At 43.5% G+C, this 18,834-nt stretch overlaps 1 protein-coding gene across 1 annotated transcript in view; it reads right to left on the bottom strand.

Annotated features, from left to right (window-relative positions):
* SWAP70 (switching B cell complex subunit SWAP70) overlaps positions 1-18,665 on the bottom strand; it is a 35,010-nt gene extending 16,345 nt beyond the window's left edge. Inside the window, exons 1-3 of the mRNA XM_014876353.2 lie at positions 18,500-18,665; positions 10,732-10,872; positions 5,893-6,066 (exon numbers count right to left, since the gene is read on the bottom strand). Coding sequence (XP_014731839.2) covers positions 5,893-6,066; positions 10,732-10,872; positions 18,500-18,598 — 414 coding nt within the window. The 5' untranslated portion in view covers positions 18,599-18,665. The remainder of the gene's footprint in view (positions 1-5,892; positions 6,067-10,731; positions 10,873-18,499) is intronic.
* Positions 18,666-18,834: the final 169 nt, after the last annotated feature.

Raw genomic sequence — 18,834 nt, 5'->3', positions numbered from 1 at the left:
GAACTACAATCCTGGACTTTAGCTGGAAGGAAAGCTCAAATAACTCAGACTTAATTAGATAGATAATATAACTGCCAAAATGCTACACAGTAATAATAATAATAATTAAAAAATTTAAAAATATGAACTCTAACTTTAAAATGCATTGTTCCAGAATTTCACAATCTCTTACACTGCTTGAGGCATAGCAGCTCTCAAATTCCTTTGGTTAATTATCTAAAAGTACCAGGTCTCACTTGCAGACAATGGAACACACACACACACACACAAAGAACATACCTGAATTAATTTTTTCCCATTTTTGCTCAAGCCACATAAATAAAATGTGGATCAAACTCATGGTCTGGAAATGATGCAATGCAAAACTCTTGGCTAGTTCACATTATCATATAATACACTAAAAATAAGTCAACACATTTCCTTTGGTGTTACTTCACACATTTTATTTTATTTTGGTTCACAGAATAGATTTAATCATTTAAGTCTGTTAACCCCTATCTACATCCCCCATCCACATGACCACAAATATCCTATAATCCCACTAAAGTACATAAAATACTCATCATTTTAAACTACATTAACTCTTCTTAACTTTAAAATGACCTGTGTATGTTACAATTCAATTTCTAAAATTAAAAAAAAATATTATAGGTTTATCTTGAATTCAGTCACATACATGACCAACCAAAATTCACAGAAAAAGTTTATCTGAACAGTGACTTTTGCACAGAACATGAATATGGAAGTATGAGTTAAATACCAAGAAATAAGTTGCACCAGTGTGAAAACAAACAGCAACCACTGAGCTCATTAGGAGCTCAAATGAGGAACCTCTGAGAGCAAATGACATTTCCCCTCCTCCACAGAGACATGTCAAGCCAGCAAATAACTGACAAATTTGGGTCTCCTGTCCCAAACATACACTACTCTTGTGGCTAAAAGGCAATGTTGAAAAGCAAAAGTGAAGTGATGTTTGCTGCTGCTCTGATGCAGGTCCAAAGTATGCAAAATACTTTTGCTTTCAGGTCCAAAGTATGCAAAATACAGGTGCAAAAATAGCAGGGAGTTGTTAACACTGCATACACCAGTAGGGACTCAGTGGCTCCACACTACCAAACCAACTTCCATCTCAAATCAACAGACTTTGCAGCCAGAATTTTGCCAAGAGAAATCAAAAATAGCAGCAAAGAAAAGAGCTCTAATGTGAGTCTGTTTAAGAGCTTCATTCAGAGGGCACTTTCTTTTCCCCATGTTTCAGTGTGTGTTTGGTTTTTTTTTTCACATATTCTTGCCTCCATGGGGAAGGAAGCAGCATGGATTTTTCACACATTTTTCTGATGAGTCTCTTAAAATGAGAAAAATATTGCCTTCATGCCCAGCAGAGCACAGAAGACAAGGCTATTCTGGTTCACACTATTCAAATAAGGTTTGTGATATTAACAGAGCAGATGTCAAAAATCTACTCACATTGTACAAAATTCTGTGGGAGTATATTTTACTGGGCCACAGCCATGAAAGCACTCATACCCCCTCTCACAGTCATCATCAACTCCTTTTCTTCATCCCTTCAGAACATCACTTACATTTAAGGCAAATATTTGTTTCTCCCTTTCCACCAGCAAAACCACGTTCATTATCCAGTCTAAGCCACTACCTTGTTTCCTTTTTGCCAAAATTAAATCAGTGCTAAGTGCAGTATAATAAAGGTCAACTCAAGAAACAACCTGCTGTTGTGAGCTGAAAACTGAATTTCATGCAGCAATCAAGGAAGAAGGCAGCAAAATGGGAAGAACTGATGCAAGTCTTCCTAACCAAGTGACTGCTGCAAGTGACTAAAAATCTTCCTAGCCACTGTCATCAACTTTTAGAGATCATGGGTCAATTAAAACTCCACATAAGCAGCTTTCATTCTCTTTGTATCAGTTTTGATGCCATTTCTGACGGGTCAAGGGTCAATTCCCAGTATTTCATTCACTGTTTCAGTTTCTGGTACTAGAATGCAGAACAAGGAAGAAAACATGGTCATAAAAAACACACTCCAGAAAAATCACCACTGGATAAGATTCTCACCTCCTCAGGCTAAGAAAACATCACCTCATTTTGACATGCACAAAAAGCAGCACAAGGCTCAGTCCTCTCAGAAGGATTAGAAATGCTGTCTGCTAATAAATTTGAAGACTAGAGGACAAGTGAAAAACGACTGTACAAACCTTTTTCATGAAGACAAAAGCAGCAAGAATGTTTGGCTTATCTGAAACAAACTGTGAACATTGGATTACAACACTGAGCATGCAGCTTGCAGTGTGTGTATCTGAGTTTCACCATGAAGAATGGCCCAGAAGCAAACTAACCACACACCACAGCTCTGGGCGATAAAGCATTCCCGAGGCTGCAGTCACATGTCCAGAAATAAGAAAGGGGAAGTGCTTGAAAACCTTCTTATAAAACAGAAAACATCTGGTTAAAAAATACCAGGACACACAAATGAGTCTGTAACAACTAAGAGGTGACTTGTAAGGAAAGCTTGTGGCAAAATAGAAATACTTCTCCTCTTATGGCTTCAGTTCTCTCCACCTTTTTTCCTTCATTTTATCCTCTTCATGGAAGAGGTAATGCCTGCAAGAGCTGAAGGAAACATACACTTAGATGTCTGCATCTCAGATGGAAAATCTGGCTGTGGGGAGGGGAAGGAGCTCGCTGTTGGTCCCTGCTTTCTGTCTTGGCACACGAGCACCTTTGCAAAACAGACATTCATGGATCTCTGAGTGTTCCCAGCTCTTCCAAGTGCTCTCAGCTGCCCACCAGTAGGCAGCAGAAGGAACACTGGAGTGCAAGGCTGTGCCCAGCACTCCCTGTAGCCTCCAGCTCCTGTCTCTGTGCCACCTGAGCTCTCCTCATGACACAGATGGACCCTCTCAAGCTTGAAGTCACATTCCAAAACCACACACCCCAGCCCAATCCCTTCCCCACACTGGATTTCACAAACCTTATCTCCCCCAAGCTCAGGACTGACATCCCTGCTTCCAGGACAGGTGAGGAGCACAGGACAGACATTGCCTCTGGCCTCTGCTAAACAAGCAGCTTCTGGCCCTTGCATCACCTCTCCACTGCCTTCAGACTCTCCTGGTAAATCCTTTCCTCACTTTGCTCTTCCTAAAGCTCTTCTCAGCCTGCATCTCTGAATCCTTTCTAAAGGAGCCTCTTTTCCCTTCTCTGGATGAGCTGCACCCATTCCCCATTTGCAGCCCATTCAACATTTGGGCAGGGAATCAAGACTTGCACTTTGTAGCTCGGGGTAACAACCCTGCCACATTCAGCTGTCTGAAAGGAAAGGTCCAGCACAGCAGCACCAGTGCAAAAGCACATGACATGGGCAAGAAGGAAAGAGAGAAGCTTCAGTATTTAGTCAGTACAGTGCAAGTAAGGGGAAGCTGCACTCAAGCAGGAGGCTTTTCCAGATATGAGATATGAAATCTATGAAATGACTGCAAAAATCACTTATCTCATTTTAAAAATTGAAAAAAAAAAAAAAAAAAAAGAGGAAATTCAGACTCCAAAGCAGATCTCAAAGAGCAGCTGCTCCAAGGAGGAAGAAAAGGCATCATTATAGCTACATGAAATTGTGTTAATATACTCACTGGAGAGACCTAAGAAGTCGTGCCATCCACAAGGCAGGAGGCAAAAATCAAGAGATCACCATTCTAACCAGAAAGCATGTGGCAAGTTTCTCAGTTACTTATAAAGTGGAAAAGAAACAAAAAACCAAACAAAAACTCCAAAAAAACAAAAAAAGGAGCCAACAATGTGGAAGGGAGGGAGGAGGGGAAAACAGCTGGATTCCACATGAACAGCTGGATCCCTGAGCCAGAAATTGCAGCAGGTTGTGTGTTGCAATATTCCCAAGGAACCCTAAGAGCAGCAGTGGGGCAGGGCAGGAGCCTGCTCCCTGGGTGGGAAGCTGCAGTCACACGAGAGGTTTACACTGCTGTCAGCAAAACACTGACAGCACAAACTGCAGTGCTTCCACCCCCTTCTCCTCTCGTCCACTTTGTAAAAAATGCCCTCGCTGTATACACGACCTGCAGGCCATTTTGTAAAAAAGGCAGATATAAAACATCTGAGGAAAAGCAAAACTGACTGAATTTTTTTTTCGCTCCGGGAATTTTGTGCAAAGAGTAGATGAGTAAACGCAAAATTTTTCAGAAGTACAGAGGATCTGATGCAGGACCAGTGCAAACCAGAAAGGAGTGTGTTCAACAGACAGCATTCCTCCAGTGGCTGATTACATTACCTGTGTGGTCTGAGGGAAGGTGGAGTGAATACAGGCATTGTATATGATAAGAACAGAGCAGCCTTTCTTTGTCAGTCAGGCCCTGTAAGCTTTCTTTAAACAAATTGCACAATTTAAATCTTGCTGTAATCAAGGAGATGCAGACACAGATCCGCAACCAGAATTTTTAAAATCATCCAAGTAGAAGAGCAATACAGGTTAACCTGGACATTAGGGATGGGAAGGAAAGCAAACAACAGCACATACAAAATCCAGAAAACCTCAGCTCAGTGCTGACTCTGCAGCACATGTGCCAACACACAGACAAACTGCCAGTACCAATCTGGGGCTGCCTTGGTGGAGAAGGAGAGGGGAACAACGCCCCAGAGCTGGCAGGGCTGAAATATTTAACCATGCCAGCAATTTAGGAGATGTGAACTGTCTGCCCACAGGTAAGCCAGGCTGCACAGTGGGGAACACATTGACAAACCAGAGATGTGGATTTGAGTCCCAGTTTTGGCATTTATTAGTGGCTCTGACCTACCAAGCCAAATATAGCACCACTAAGAAAGGAGCTGTCTTAGCTTTTATGACCATGATCCCTGTTTCCTAGAACCAACAGAAACAAATGGGAAAGCAAGCAAGAAGACTGTCTCATTTCTCATGGGAATACAGCATGCCAGATTTGGCAAAACCAGAAATGTACAGAGTGAAAGTCTTCTGCTAAAAAGTGAGTGAGAAAGCAAAATGGAACAGTTCATTTTGATAGGAGAGTTATCTGTACTTGAGGGTTTGGCACAACACCTCAGAGTCCCACAGTTATTGCTGTTAGTGGCATTTTAATCAGACTGGTTTGATCACTGGCTGTTCAGCAATTTGCAGATGTTTATTATTCAGTCCTCCAGCGCTGAACTGCAAACTCCTGGGATATGTGTACACCGTTTTGCAAGGGATTATTTATGCCAACAGTTCTGATCTTTCTGCTCCTTTCCCCACCCATCCCAAAGGGGAGAATACCGAAATCTTGCTCTAGGGTTAAAGTACCTATTTGAGTGCTGTCAATACTTGTTCATGAACTGAAAATATAAAGAGATCTCTCTGGTATTATTCCTTCAGACAATTCAAGCAAGAGTGTTCAGGGGCTGGCTGGTTTTGATCAGAGACAGACACCATCAGAAAATTTTGTATTGTCCTTTCCATCAGGAGGGTGACAGGAGACTGAAGACTCATCTTGCCAAGTCACAATAACACAGAATAGATGGGGGCATTTTTTATTCAGAATCACAGGGATGTATTGACCTTGCAAAATTGCAACCACCTATAAGCAAGTGCAGTGATTAAAGATCACATCCATGCATGTCCTGTTTATCCTGTTTTGTCCAGGCTGTTCAAATGACAGACACACAGAGCTATCAATATCTCAAGTATCCTGTGGAAATCCCTATATATGCATCCTGAAAGACAGAGAAATGCATCTGAGGCCTTACAATACTAAAAGAGGGGAATAAAATTTTTAAATTAAACAATATTTCCTCTTAAATCTCCAGAGAGTTGAACTTTACCCAGTTCAACTGGAACATTAGGCAAACTTGTGTTAAAGAGGTTAAGTTTTTGTTTCTTACCTCCTCAGGTACAATGATTAAAGGGTATTTGTCCTCTGACAAGAAGTTAAAAATAACCCACACTTTAAATGCATCTTCATCACTAATCAGCAAAGGACTTTTAGAGAGATTCTTCTTAGCACAGAGAGTCCAGCACATCCTGTTGAATTCAACTTTGTCAAAGTTCCCTTGAACCTAAAGAGAAGAAATTGAAGAACAACAAAAAATTGATATGCACAAATGGCACAGAATAGCAGACAGACAAAGTTTATCAGGTTTCATCATACAAAATGCAGTGAGAAAATTGTAGTTAGCATAAAATATCAAGACCCAAAAAGAGCACTGTAGCAACCTAGCCTGACTTCCTGCATGGGGTAAAAAAAGGAATTTCTCTCAGCAAAACTGACATCCAACCTCCAATTTCTGGTTGAGTTAATAACACCCTGACTCCATGGAAAGCAGGTCACAGTGCACTCTGTGTCTCCTCTAGCACATCAGCTTCCAAACCATCTCCAGGACTGTCTTAGTTCTAGCTGCCCTCCTATTGCACTGACTTACTGGGATTTTATATAGCCAGTTTGGAAACCAGCATAGCCAAATCCACATGTGGATATGCTAAAAGTGGTATTGGAGCAACAACTGGGAAGGACCTTTAATATGCTTTTTACTTCACATTACTCAAACTAACTCTTGCAGAGTATTCACAAACACAGAATAATTTTTTCCTCAAATGCTAATCCACTTAAAACCTTTTTCTCAGGCTTGCAAACCTTCACCTCATTGATACAAAATTTCCTCTTGTTTTCATTATCCTTTATCATATCTAGCAGCTACACCTACAGATCTGTGAATTATTTACCTAGGCAACAGCTCTAATTTACTGTTTTGTTTTTAAACCCTCATTTAAGTTACACATTAAACCTATTTATTATCTCCCCACAACTTTGCAATGCTATTTCTTTGCTAGAGTGTGATAAAGGCATGTTTGGCACTGTAATGGAAGCCCCTTTGAGATTTTGGAAAACACATCTAAGAAAGGTTCTTTTACCTCTTGTGGTAGTGAGACCATATTTTATGATAAGCCAAACCACAGATCTCAGATGCTTCAAGAACACAGATGCAAACTGTATAATTTCCTACCCAGTCTGGTAAGTGGTCAAATACAGTGACCACAGCACAATGGCTCAGTCAGTGACAGACTTGGGAAGTCGATGAACTGATATGGGTGGAAGAGAAAAAGAGGGGAAAAAAGATTAAAAAGGAAAGACAGAAGTAAACAAGAAACCAACCTGATGACAAGAACAGTCTCCAGGCATAAAAGTGAGACAATGAATCGAAACCATAGACTTTGCATGCTTGCACAGGTCACCAACGTGGGTGGAGATGCAAGAGCCTACAGCTGTCCTTTGAATGAGGTGGCAGCTGTAGGAGCCAGAGCTGCTACAGCCACAAGTTCAGCATTTGTCTTGTTTGCACAAGAAACATGGAACTTAAATTAAACCCTGACTAAACGAACAGACACCCTGTGGATGAAGGGCTGCAAGTCAGGATTCCTTCTTCCTTCTGTTCAGCACTTCACTCCTGTGCTCCTTCTGTGTCCTCTGCACCCTGCCCAATGAACCATGAACTCTTCCAAAAGCCCTTTTCCCACCCTGATGGGGTGCAGTTCCACCTTGGACACGTCCTGGTGGTGCAGGGGTTCTGCTAACACAGCACAGCAGCACTGCAGTGCCTCAGACACTGCTGTCAAAGCCCAGGCCACCTGCAGCATTGTCCCTGCCACCAGGACTGTGCAGCAGTTGAGCAGAACGCTTCAGAACCACTTCACCACAGGGGAATAGGTCCCACAGTGCCAGCAATCCCACTTCAGACATGTGAGCCCTTTTTGCAGAATCCAGACTTGATAATGAAATGGATTTTGTGGGGCCCACGTGTCATCCAGAACACAGACACTGTCTAGGAATTATTCAGGACAATAATTATATCAGCACACAAGCCCTGGCTCTCCAAAATAACAGTTCCAAAAATGTAACAAGCATTGGTAGTGTAACTTGCATTCATGAAGCTGTCTGGAAGATGAGATAACCTGAATTTTGAACAATGTCCTTCTTCGTCTCTCCCCACCAGGACTCTTCCCTGCTCTAAATAAGTCTTTTTAAAAAAGGTATTTTATTGCTGTAGAATACCACCACTGCCATTACTGAAAGGGAAACATTTCCAGTTGGTATTTAAAGATATACATAGTAAATAACAGCATGCTAAAATATGGTTAAGGAACCAAGTAAAACAAATTATGAGGACACTGTATTGGCAAATCAGAGCTCCTTCCTGAAAGAGACATTTACAGAACAAGACAGGTTTTGTTTCACATGCAATAAAATTCTAGATACATCTATCTGCTGAATAACAAGACACATAACACTGGAAACCATTAATCAAGCCATACTAATTACTCAAATAATTTATTGAATTTATTTGTGTGGATAAAGGAAATCAGTTGCAGCAAATGTACCTCATTTAACTACCTTGTCTTTCTTGACAACTGTCCCTTTCTCAATGATTCCCTGATTCTATATAAGGAGGCTTTATTGCAGGGTAAGTCAGCATCCAAAAAATACAAAAAGTTACAATTGCATTTAAGAACAGAAGTTATTTCCAAAGGTTGCAAAGTCCTCTCAATAAAATTCTAGGTCATAGTTGTATAACTATTTTAAAAGAAATTTAAGAAATCATTCTTTAAATATTAAGGTCTTAAAGCAGAATATCTTCAGATCAAAAAAAAAAAAACCTCTCTTGAGTCAGTGGCTCTTGCTTGAATCAATTCATTTGCCATAAGATGCATGACTGGAAATTGAGAGAACTTCCTGTGTATCTGGGATATAAAGCATCACTCCTTCTTTAGTAGCTTTGCTTACTAGAATACACTAACAGCAATTTTTCTACAATCAGCCCATCTAAAATAACAGATTATGCCTTGGAAAAATAAAGAAGGAGTTTCTTGTTTGCTTTTTTTTTTTGCTTGTTTGTTTTAAACAAGGGAGACACGCAGTGAATCAGTGACTTCATCCCACTGCATGATGTCTTTTGGCACTGATGTAACCCCATCTCTAAAAGAAGAGAAGTCACAGTCAAGATTTTTCCTGTCCAAACAACTTCACTGCTTTTCTTGTTTACAAGCATTTAGTCAAGATCAACTAGCATGAAGTTACAGGTAATTTAATCCTGTTACTTAACACTTTCATCTTTTATGATTAACTGATGATACAGATATATCAGGCAATCACTGGAAGTCAGATCAGTAGATGAATAAAACAAAACAAGACAGTATACACAGTCATGCTCCTCTCTTTCATACCTCTTTACTTACGAAGCCAAGTCTGTCATTTGCAGATAAAAGCATTACTTAAATGCAATTTTGCTCTTCATTTCCATAACTATTCTCCCTATAAACAGCCTTTAACAACAGTGCATTTTTATATTTGAAAAAGCCATACATATCTCTTTTGGGTTTTCTTTACTTAATGGCTTGCTACTGCCTACAAAGACTATTAATCCACTGTGGTTCAGCCTCTCCCACTGTAATCCTTTGGTCAAAATTAATTAAGGCCTTTTCTTTTTTCCCAGAATCTGGGAAAGAAGACTGTTTGGCCTCCACAGGATCTCAGACAGCCAAGATGAAGCAGAAAGGAGATCACAGCTTCTTAGGGACAAGCAGGATTCTTCAGCATCAAACATCCAAGACATTAATGAGGTACCTTCATGTGTACTAAAGGCCAACATCTCCCACACAGCAAACAGGACACTCTTGGGATGTCTGTCATACTCTTTGGGTATGAGAGAAACACAGACTAGAGAGGCAGAGAAGCTGGTAAGTTTCTGCTAGATATAAGCTGCCAGTCTGCATTATATACATCACATTTTCCACCACTGTTAAATGAAGGAACAAAAATCAGCAAACGGGGCTGAGGAGTTTGCATCATCTTCAATTGCTGCACTGGACTTCTTGGCAGTATGTCAGTTCAGGACTTTTTCACATAACAAAAGACAGCAAACAGCTCTGTATCTCTGCAGGCACAACATCAAAGTTTGAGGGTTTCTGGGGCTGGCCCTCAATTGTACAAGAAATCAGTGGTGTTGAAGCTGGTGTTTCCACCATCACGTGAGCTGCTTTTGCTGTCCAGCCCAGTACATGAACAGAAGACAGGAAAAAAAGCAGGATGATCATTGTTTGGGGTTTCTTAACTTTCCAAACCAGTGACCACATATTTTGGAGGGGAGAGGGGAGAAAGGGGAGAGGGGAGAGGAAGCTCCACTGGCTTTCCAGAGTTTCTCCTGAAACAAGGCACAGCAGAAGATTGAAGAATGCTCAGACATCAAAGGAAAGAACTTGCAAGACAAAACTTCACGACACGCCCTAATGTCACCCACTGTAACTCTCCGAAGGGATCTACTTATTAAAGTACTTTGTGACAAACAGTGAAGGTATTTTCACCCTTTTTGTTTGCAAAGGAGTCTGTGACAATATTCTGTTACAGCTACAGTACAAAGTGGGACAACCTGTAGCTCCCAGACCCTTTCAGAAAAATTTGAGCTGAGGTGCTTTATTAATATGAGCACAGTTCTGCATAATCACAGCTTAGGCAAGGGCCAGATGTGACAGGAAGGAGAGAAGAGGTAGAGAACAGTGCACCTTTCCATTTTTAGGAACAGGCTCTCCAGAGCAGCTGCCCTGTGAAGACCCCACACACACACACTCCCAACCAGTGTCTTCACACCAGCAGCAGCCTCCTGCAGGCACCAGTCACCACACAGACACTCTTAAAAAAAATTGATACAAGAGCAGGAGAATTCAAAACTTACCTTTTCCAAGATGAATTTGTTTAGATAAGGCATGTAACCCTGATTGGAAACTGGTCCTTCATCATCATCCCTAAAGTGCTCCTCCAAGGCCACGGGATCATGGGGAACGTTTAACACCGTGCACAAGTTGTGAGAAAGGACCTAAGGACAGAAGAGAAACCAGTGACACTGCTGTCAGCCTTAACCATGCTGTGCTCCCTCCACAGCAGACCTGTGACTCCAAAACCATGTGCAAAGTGACACTTTGATGTCACCACAAGCTCTGCCCCACAAAGTTTTGTCAGAAAGCAAAACGTAACTAAAGAATCCTGATTTGATGGTTTCAGAGAGTTTCAGAAGCCCTAGAGAGCTGCAAATGCAGCTACACAAGCTCCCCTTTGTACATATATTCTCACACAGCTGAAAGCCAGGAGAGGCATGCAGGAACACCAGAATAATATTTGCAGAGTGAAGTCAGATAAGTATCAAAACAACCACAAACACCTAGCCTTTGAAATTATAAATATTTATAGCTAGTGAAAATGAGTAACAAAGAAAACAACTCAATATGCAGCTTTCATTTACAAAGAAAAGACTATTCAGATTAAAGCATTAACTATGGATTTCTCTCATCTGCTTGCTTTTGGGCTGCTTCTCAACATTGACCCTATGTTTCAGTTGTCAGAGGAAAGTTACAGAAAGAGGAAGGGTTTAGGTGTGCTTCTCAAATTTTTATTTTAAAAAGCTATTTGCATGAAGCATGTCACGAACTTGACACCCACTAACACTCACGTCTGTTCTTGAGAAATGACCTTCAAGAAGAGACTGCACACTTGACTAATTTTAAGGAAGTGCTGAATTACTGAAAACTAACTGGTAACCAGCACATCTCAAGTTCTTCAGACTGAGTTGAGTTTTGCAAGCACAGACCAACACCTTGGAACCAACAGGAAGGCAGAGCCCAGGCAGTAGCGACTCCTGTGCCACCAGCACTTCCCAAAAAAAGGCAAAACCAGCATCCCTTTGGCTGTTCACACTGTCTAGAGCCAGGTCAGAGCTGGAGCAGGCTGCCCACTGCACCCCAAGCACTGGGGAGCCCTCTTCCTTGTGTGTAAAAAAATTACACAGAGGTAAAAGATCACATCTTTGGAAAAGGTATGCTGCCAGTGCTATTATTTTTTTTTAAATCGACAACTACACGGAACGAAGCACAACTGAATTTTGTGGGTTTTATATAGAATTTTAAAAAACAGACCTAAATGATGCAAAGAGAAAACAGTGAAAAAAATAAATGTGCAGAAAACTTATAAGCATGTCTATATTGGTAAGTAGACATAAAGTGGTCAAAGATGGAGTAGTTGTAAAAGAAGAAGTGAAAGTCTGAAGTTGTCAAAGCCTAGGAAATCAAACCAAAGCTACACACTTAAAATGTCTGGGCTTTCCCCCACCCACCTGGCCTTAGAAAAAAGAAAATGTACATTTACTATTCTGATGCATGATAAGGACACAGCAGAGTCTAAGTGTTAGTTAGCAGAAAATATTACAAAGATAGTCTGATCCAGTTCAGAAAAGAATTCCTCTCCATACACCTCAGAAGTCAAACTTACTTTTAGAAAGTTTTTTCATAAGAAATACATATTTTCACTGATGTATGCTAACATTAAGGCATTAGAGCTAATAAGGTGTAGAAATTTAAAAACAGTTAAACAACAGCATCAGCTACAGCACAACAAAAGCTGCACTTCCCAAAGCAGCAAAAGAGCATTTTTAAGTTACCACATTTCATACCACTCTCCATCAGCAGTATATTCCACTTCAATCCATCCTTATCTCTAACCACCACATCAGATCAAGTACTTGAGTCCATGTGATTTACATGTGGGGCTGGGGGAATGTACTATCATGTGTGTTTCCCCTTTATTTAAGGCTTCTGCTGTTATTTATAGAAGCCTGAGGGATTCTTGAATTTCTGAGAGAGAGAGATGATCACTGTTTTCCAGCCACACTGTAGTTGCTAATACTATAACTACAAAAATACTTAGCTAATAAAAATATTCTGAAGGCATGACTGATTTCAGTTTTACTTTCACCAAAGTAAATAAAAAGTCTAAATAAAATAGTTTCTTATCACATCCTTTTTACATATTTGTCTTCTCCCTTTTTTTGGTGTTCTTGCTGTGTTTGGGCTGTCAGAAACCTAGGTGGTTTCCACATCAAGTGACCAACTTACCAGGAAAGAATTCCACTTTCAATGATTTTCTAAGATCTGCCTTATCTGCCATCTGTCTGGTGCCCAGTGCTCTCTTTTCATAACTCAGGAAATTCCTCAACGCCTGCCAAAGCCTGCCATTCCCTAACGTGGCCAAGTGCCAGCTGAATTCTTCACTTGCAGGGTAAGCCAGAAAAGTTCTGCCCTGAGGTCTCCTTTGGTTTGGTTTTGTTCCCTCAAATCACATTATCTGGACCAGAAGATACTCTATGTTAATTAACAATTTAAAAAAACAACAAAACAACAACGAGTAGCTGAGCACTAGATTAACTGGGGTACAAAATAATCACCTTGCCTTGCAGAAGTTACATCAACCATGAGGAAGTTTTGCACCAGTCAGGATTATTCCCCCAGTGCCCACAGGGCTGCTGGGCAGCTTTCTCCTTCCACATTTGCCATGTTTAACAATTTACCTTCACACCAAAGCCAACTCCTGCCCCAGCCAAAGGCTCATCTCTGCTGCAGCACGTGGGTACAGCGGGGGTCCCAAACTGGAGTCTGAGACAGCACAATGCCAAAGGTCATCACAGACTTTGGATTTACTTTATTTATGCCCTGTTTCATGCTGCTTTACCTTCAGGTTTACTCTGCCAGAGCTGCTCCCCTCTCGAGTTTCCATTTTCCAAGACTTTCAGCACACGTTGAATTGTTACCATCTGAGTAGCTCCATTTAACCATGTCCATAAAAGTGATCTGCATTTCTACAGGGAAAGGATCTGCTAGACTACTCACTGCTCAGGGACAAAAATTTGGCCCAGATGACAGTGGGAGCATTATCAGGGCAGACTAATCCTGCAGCAGCTATTGTCAGCTTCTTGGTAGTTTTCTCTTTTTCTTTCCATCTTTCAGGGGGGTCTTCCCACTCTCTGTCTCTTTTTCAGATTTTAAAATGTTGGCATCCCAGATCCCGACAGCTCCATTCAGTGGCTTCGTGTGAATTCATTCCAAGACATTCTTGGCTCATCTCTCCCTAACATCCATGTCAGCAGCCAGCCAGCCTGCCAGCCAAAATAAGGCTACTCACAAGCACTTTCCCTTTTTCTTTTATGACCAGTGCTAAAGTAGCATCATGTAAGCCCCCTGTCACAAGCACCAGGTCCTTTCATCCAGGGGACACCAGGGTATGCACACCATATCCTGCATCATCACATCCCCAAGGTACAGCTTCCTTCTCCACTCAGGCAGCACATATTCCATCTGCAGCCTCATTATTTAATGTTGGGGTTACTGCAGCAGCCTCTTTCCCAGCTGGAGGTGCTGGAGCAGCCCAGCCTCCACCAGCCCAGCCTCCTGACACTTGTGCCCTTCACAGACATCAGCTCCCATTCCTTCATTCACTGCCTTCACCCCTGGGCACTTGCACACCCCTCATCAGCATTTTCAACAACCTCACCCTTCCTTTTGCCTTCATTATCTGCACAATCCCCCTTGATGTTGGTCAGCATCTGCCCAAGTTGCCAAGGGAATTGCCTTTCTGTCCCAGGGCTCCCAGCCCTGAGGAAGAGCTCCCTGTAAACATACTCCATGTACTGCACCTTTCTTTTACATCTTCCCTGAAGCCAGATGACAAAACAGAATCACAGAATCCATTAGGCTGAAAAAGACCTCTGAGATCATCAAGTCCAACCTATGACTGAACACCACCATATCAACCAGGCTATGACACTGAGTGCCATGTCCAGTCTTTCCTTAAACACCTCCAGGGACTCCATTACCTCCCTGGGCAGCCCATTCCAGTATCTAATCAGCCCCTCTATGAAAAGATTCTTCCTAATGTCCAACCTGAACCTCCTCTGGTGCAGCTTTAAGCTTTTATCCTCTTGCTGGTTGCCTGGAAGAAAAGACCAAACCCCACCTGGCTACAAGCTCTCTTCAGGCAATTGTAGAGTGGTAAGGTCACCCCTGAGCCTCCCTTTCTCCAGGCTAAACACTCCCAGCTCCTTCAGCTGCTCCCCACAGAACCTGTGCTCCAGACATTTCACCACCTTTGTTGCCTTTCTCTGGACTTGCTCCAGCCCCTCAATGTCCTTCCTAAACTGAGGGGCCCAGATCTGGACACAGCACTCGAGGTGTGGCATCCCCAGTGCCCAGTACAGGGGACAATCCCTGCCCTGCTCCTGCTGGCCACACTATTGCTGATTCAGGCCAGGATGCCACTGGCTGCCTTGGCCACTCGGGCACAGGCTGGCTCAAGGTTAAACAGGCTGGATCCACGGGGAGCTGCTCCTCCCGAGCACGGCGTCATGGCCCCATCATCTCCTCATGCTCCCTGTTTTAGTCTACAGGCTGCCTGGGCTTTCCTGGCAGAACAGCATCCCCCCCTCACACCTCACTGCCAGGATTGCTCATGGCCACCGTACTGCACACACTCTGAGCCCCGTGGACAGCAGCAGAGCAGCCCCTGTTCCCGTGAGTCACAGTGACTAATTTCCTACTGCCCTCCACGGCTGCACAAAGCCGATTGTCCGGCCGGGGTCCTGCCCACTGCACGCAGGCTCCCAACCCTGCCCCTGCCTCCCTACATTGTTCAAGGTCTTCCTCTCTGCTCAGACCATCCCTCTCACCCCGGATTACACCACTCTTCCTCTTCCCACAGGCCACCGACTTCTCCTTTAGGGGAAAGGCAAAGCAAAGTTATAATAAGCCTGTAACACCCCAGATATGAGACTGGTAATAATTTTCCAAGTAGCTTTGGTCACACAGAGTTATAACGAGACAGTATTTTCACATGTGGCTCACCATCCACATTCTCCAGATAGCATCCACAAATCCAAGACCCCAAGGCTTAGAAAATACACCCCAATGCAGCATATAAAACAAAACCAGAACACCACAATAAACCCACTGCCAAAGCAGAGACAAGTCACAAAGCAACGTGTGGAAGAGCTTCCAGAGACGGTGTAAAAACTAACTGGTGGATCTTTCCAAGACCCAATCATACACACACACTACATGCAGTTTTGTTGGCTGTCAAGTGGAACTATATTTAAAACTGCAGTGTTTCCAGATCCAGATGAAAAGTGGATTTAATGCTGGCACCTTAGAGAAAACAAAACTTCTAAAACAATTTTAAAATTGCAGACTGTAAGAAAGATGAACTTGGATCTAAGTGTAGGAAAGGAAGTACTTTGCATGTAGCTCATGATGGAATCGCAGCAGCAGCTGTAACTGTGTACACAGAACTTACACCTGAGCCTTGCTGTATCAGTGTTTGAACATGCCAAAAAATACACTGGCAAAACAATGACTGTGTCCAGCTCTAAAGCTGTAATTTAAGAACAGAATACACAAATGTTTCTGCTGATGTAGAAAAAAAGACTAAGAGCTGCAGCCAGCGTAACAGTAAAACTTCTGAAGACTACCAGTTGAAGAGAAGTAGAAAAACCCAAACAAACAAACAAGCAAACAAACAAACAAACAATCAGTGCATACTGGAAGAAGACAATATTCAAAATTACACAGAGGACTGATTTGACTGTCTCCTCTCTCAGCAGCCCAGAACATACACGAAAGATACAAATGGATAAAAGACATCTCATGACATCCTTACTATTCCAAGCAAGTCCCATTTTTGCCGTCAAGCATTTGTTGTTTCTCCAGACTGCGAAACAGACCAAACTGATTCACCTCCATCCATCTGCTCCAGATCCACTGAAAACAAATGTGTGATGCAAATCCTTCACAGTACGGCCTCAACCACACAACACACACACACATTTGCTTTTCTCATAGTATTTAAAGTTAATTATTTATTTTTATGGAAGGATCAAAGGTCACTTCTAGGCAGAGTGACTAGAAATCACTCCCTTTAACAATCAAACATATTTTCCATAGGAACTTCCCTGTCACGTGATGGCATCACCTTACACTGGATTACACAAACCAAAGACACATTGCCAGTAATTTTACATTGCCAGTAACTTTTCTGAGTTCAGGTTACAATACTGCCATTGTCACAAAGCAAATAGGTTTTTATTTTTTTTTTTTAAAGCAGCAGTTCTACTAAATTATTAAGCATATTTTTCTAACATCACAGATCTCTACACAGATCTCCAAGCATCCTCTGTCCATTTTACAGGAGTGCTGTATCTTCCTCATGATGATGATAAAATACCATTGTGAAATACCTCCTCAGCACAACATAGCTCTATCTCTTTCATATAGGAACTTCTCTTTTGCTGTCCTGCCTGCCCTTTTTAACCATGTGGGATTACTGCCACCCTGCACATGTCTTCTCCCCGGCAGGATCATCAGTTAGACTTTTTGTGGCAAATGCTGAATGTGGTGTCAATGTAAGAATACCCTCTACTCCCTCCTGTGTCTACTGAAAACTAATTCTTGGTGGCCACAGGAGGAGGTGGCAACCTCATTTCAGACTTGTTCCTGCACTCCACCTGACACTTCCCACAGGAGCCTTTATGTCACAGACAGAACTGCACAAACACACAAAGCCCTGCTTTTTTGGATGACGCTGTACCAGGCCACCAGCACACAGGGAGTTTCTTTAGCCATTTCATTCAGCCCAGCACCTGTGGACCACGAGAGGCTGCACACACTTTGAGCTCGGGTTCACAGCCAGGTCTGGCGTCTCGCCCAAATCCTGCCCTGCGGTCACTTCTGGCCGAGCTCAGCTCTATTTCACAGCCCCATCAGCCCAGGAGAAGAAAAGGAGAAGAGGAACATGCTTGCAGCACGCTGCCAGGTCCGGACCCTCATTACATAATGCTAAAGATAAAGCCCATGAGCGACCAGCCACGCTTGGAAATACCACCCACAGCACGGCCACTGTCGCTGCTGGAGTTAATGCCACAAAAGGCGCAAACCTCGCCTAATTGCTGCGGCCCACGCAGCCCCAGCACCGAGCACAAGGAGCCACAGTCCCCAATGTCAACAGGTGTTGCGTTCTTATTCAAAATATTTATTTAGCCAGATTCCTGCTATTATTCCCAGGCCAAGACGGTCCCATAAAGCAGGGCCAAGATGGGACTGGATTCAGCGAGCTGCCTGAGAGCTCTTTTAAGAGCACAAACACTACTTCAGCGTATAAGCTAAGGAAAGAATGGCACAGTTGGAGCCTCTTGACTAATTCTCCTGTTTATATCCAAATAAGAGGGCACTGTGGAACCTCTCTCTCCCCTTGGCAAGCTGTGAATTTCACTTGGACGCAGCCAAGCCCTATAGATGGGACCTTGTGGCTACCCCACAAAAGATTTTGGCCAGAAAGGGTAGCAAGGACACGCGGTTGAAAGCGGAGCAGAAGCACAACAAGGGTTTGTGCACTGACATCTCGGCGAGGACGGAGCGCCTGCCTGGGCAGAATGAGAATCAGCGTGCCCGGGCTGCGGGACGGCTCCGCACCAGCCTGCCGCGGGACGGAGGCGGGGGGACCCGCACGGACAGCGATGGGATGAGGAAAACGCGATTTACAGCGCCCAGGAGAGCCCCGAGAGCGAGTGCCCGTGTGCCCCCAGAGGCGTCCCGGCCCCTAGCACCCCAGCGGGCCCGCCGCCCCCCGCTTGCCTTGAGCTGCGACTTGGAGACCTTCCCGCTGCGGTCGAGGTCGAGGGCGGTGAAGGCGTGCCAGATGGACTTGAGCAGCTCCTCCTTGAGCCCCACCATGGCCGGCCCGCTCCCGGCCCGCTGTGGCCGCCGCCGCTGTGCTGCAGCCTGCGCGGCCCCGGGGCCCGGCCCGGCCCCGCTGGCACCGCCCCGGCAGCCGCGTCCCGCCCCGGCGGCGGCGGAGCCCCCTCAGCAGCGCTCCTGCTCCGGCCTGCGCCGCTTCCTCTCCGACCGCAGGTCTGCTTTTTCTTCTTGTTAGGAAACGCACGCGCTTAAATGGACAAGTGCGAGATTTT

Source organism: Sturnus vulgaris, chromosome 18, assembly GCF_052056855.1.
Source record: "Sturnus vulgaris isolate bStuVul1 chromosome 18, bStuVul1.hap1, whole genome shotgun sequence".
Lineage (NCBI taxonomy): Eukaryota > Metazoa > Chordata > Aves > Passeriformes > Sturnidae > Sturnus > Sturnus vulgaris.
Note: the sequence above shows the minus strand (reverse complement) of the source record. Positions and strands in the feature narration are given on the sequence as shown.